Raw genomic sequence first — 495 nt, 5'->3', positions numbered from 1 at the left:
GCTTGCCAGCCTGGCCCCGCTGTGCCACGTGTGGGGCCATGTCAAGCCCCTGCAGGGGGAACCTCACCAGAGTGGTGAGTTTGTACCGGTGCTCAGCCACCTGGCGAAAGCGCTTGAGGTGGATGATGAGGATGTCAGGCAGCGTCCATAGGCTCAGCTTCACCATGCCCTGCTGGGGCACCTTGCAGTGTGGGCAGCGCCAGGCATCATCTGGGGCCAGCTGGGGACACCACATCAGAACCACCTCCCTCCCCAACACCCCCCTGCCACTCCCAAAGCCACCCCAGCACCACAGACACTGACAGCTGCCATGCCATGGGCAGGGCTTGGCCTTAGTAGTGGTTGTGCCAGGTGTGGGCACAGTGCAGACCCATGCACATGCAAGGTGCCCCGTACCTGCTCCTCCTTGGTGTAGAGCTGGAAGCACTCATCCAACGTGCAGCTGTGCTGCTGCCGGTGTGCCTGCTGCTGCAGCTGCACACTTGCTGCATCCTG

At 62.8% G+C, this 495-nt stretch overlaps 1 protein-coding gene across 1 annotated transcript in view; it reads right to left on the bottom strand.

Moving 5' to 3' along the window:
• USP43 (ubiquitin specific peptidase 43) overlaps nt 1–495 on the bottom strand; it is a gene marked incomplete at both ends in the record, with an annotated part of 12,024 nt that overhangs the window by 1,092 nt on the left and 10,437 nt on the right. Inside the window, 2 exon segments of the mRNA XM_009078907.1 lie at nt 7–220; nt 397–485. Of these exon segments, the coding sequence (XP_009077155.1) occupies nt 7–220; nt 397–485 (303 nt within the window).

Source organism: Acanthisitta chloris, unplaced genomic scaffold, assembly GCF_000695815.1.
Source record: "Acanthisitta chloris isolate BGI_N310 unplaced genomic scaffold, ASM69581v1 scaffold18037, whole genome shotgun sequence".
NCBI lineage: Eukaryota > Metazoa > Chordata > Aves > Passeriformes > Acanthisittidae > Acanthisitta > Acanthisitta chloris.
This window is presented reverse-complemented; position numbering and strand designations above follow the sequence as displayed.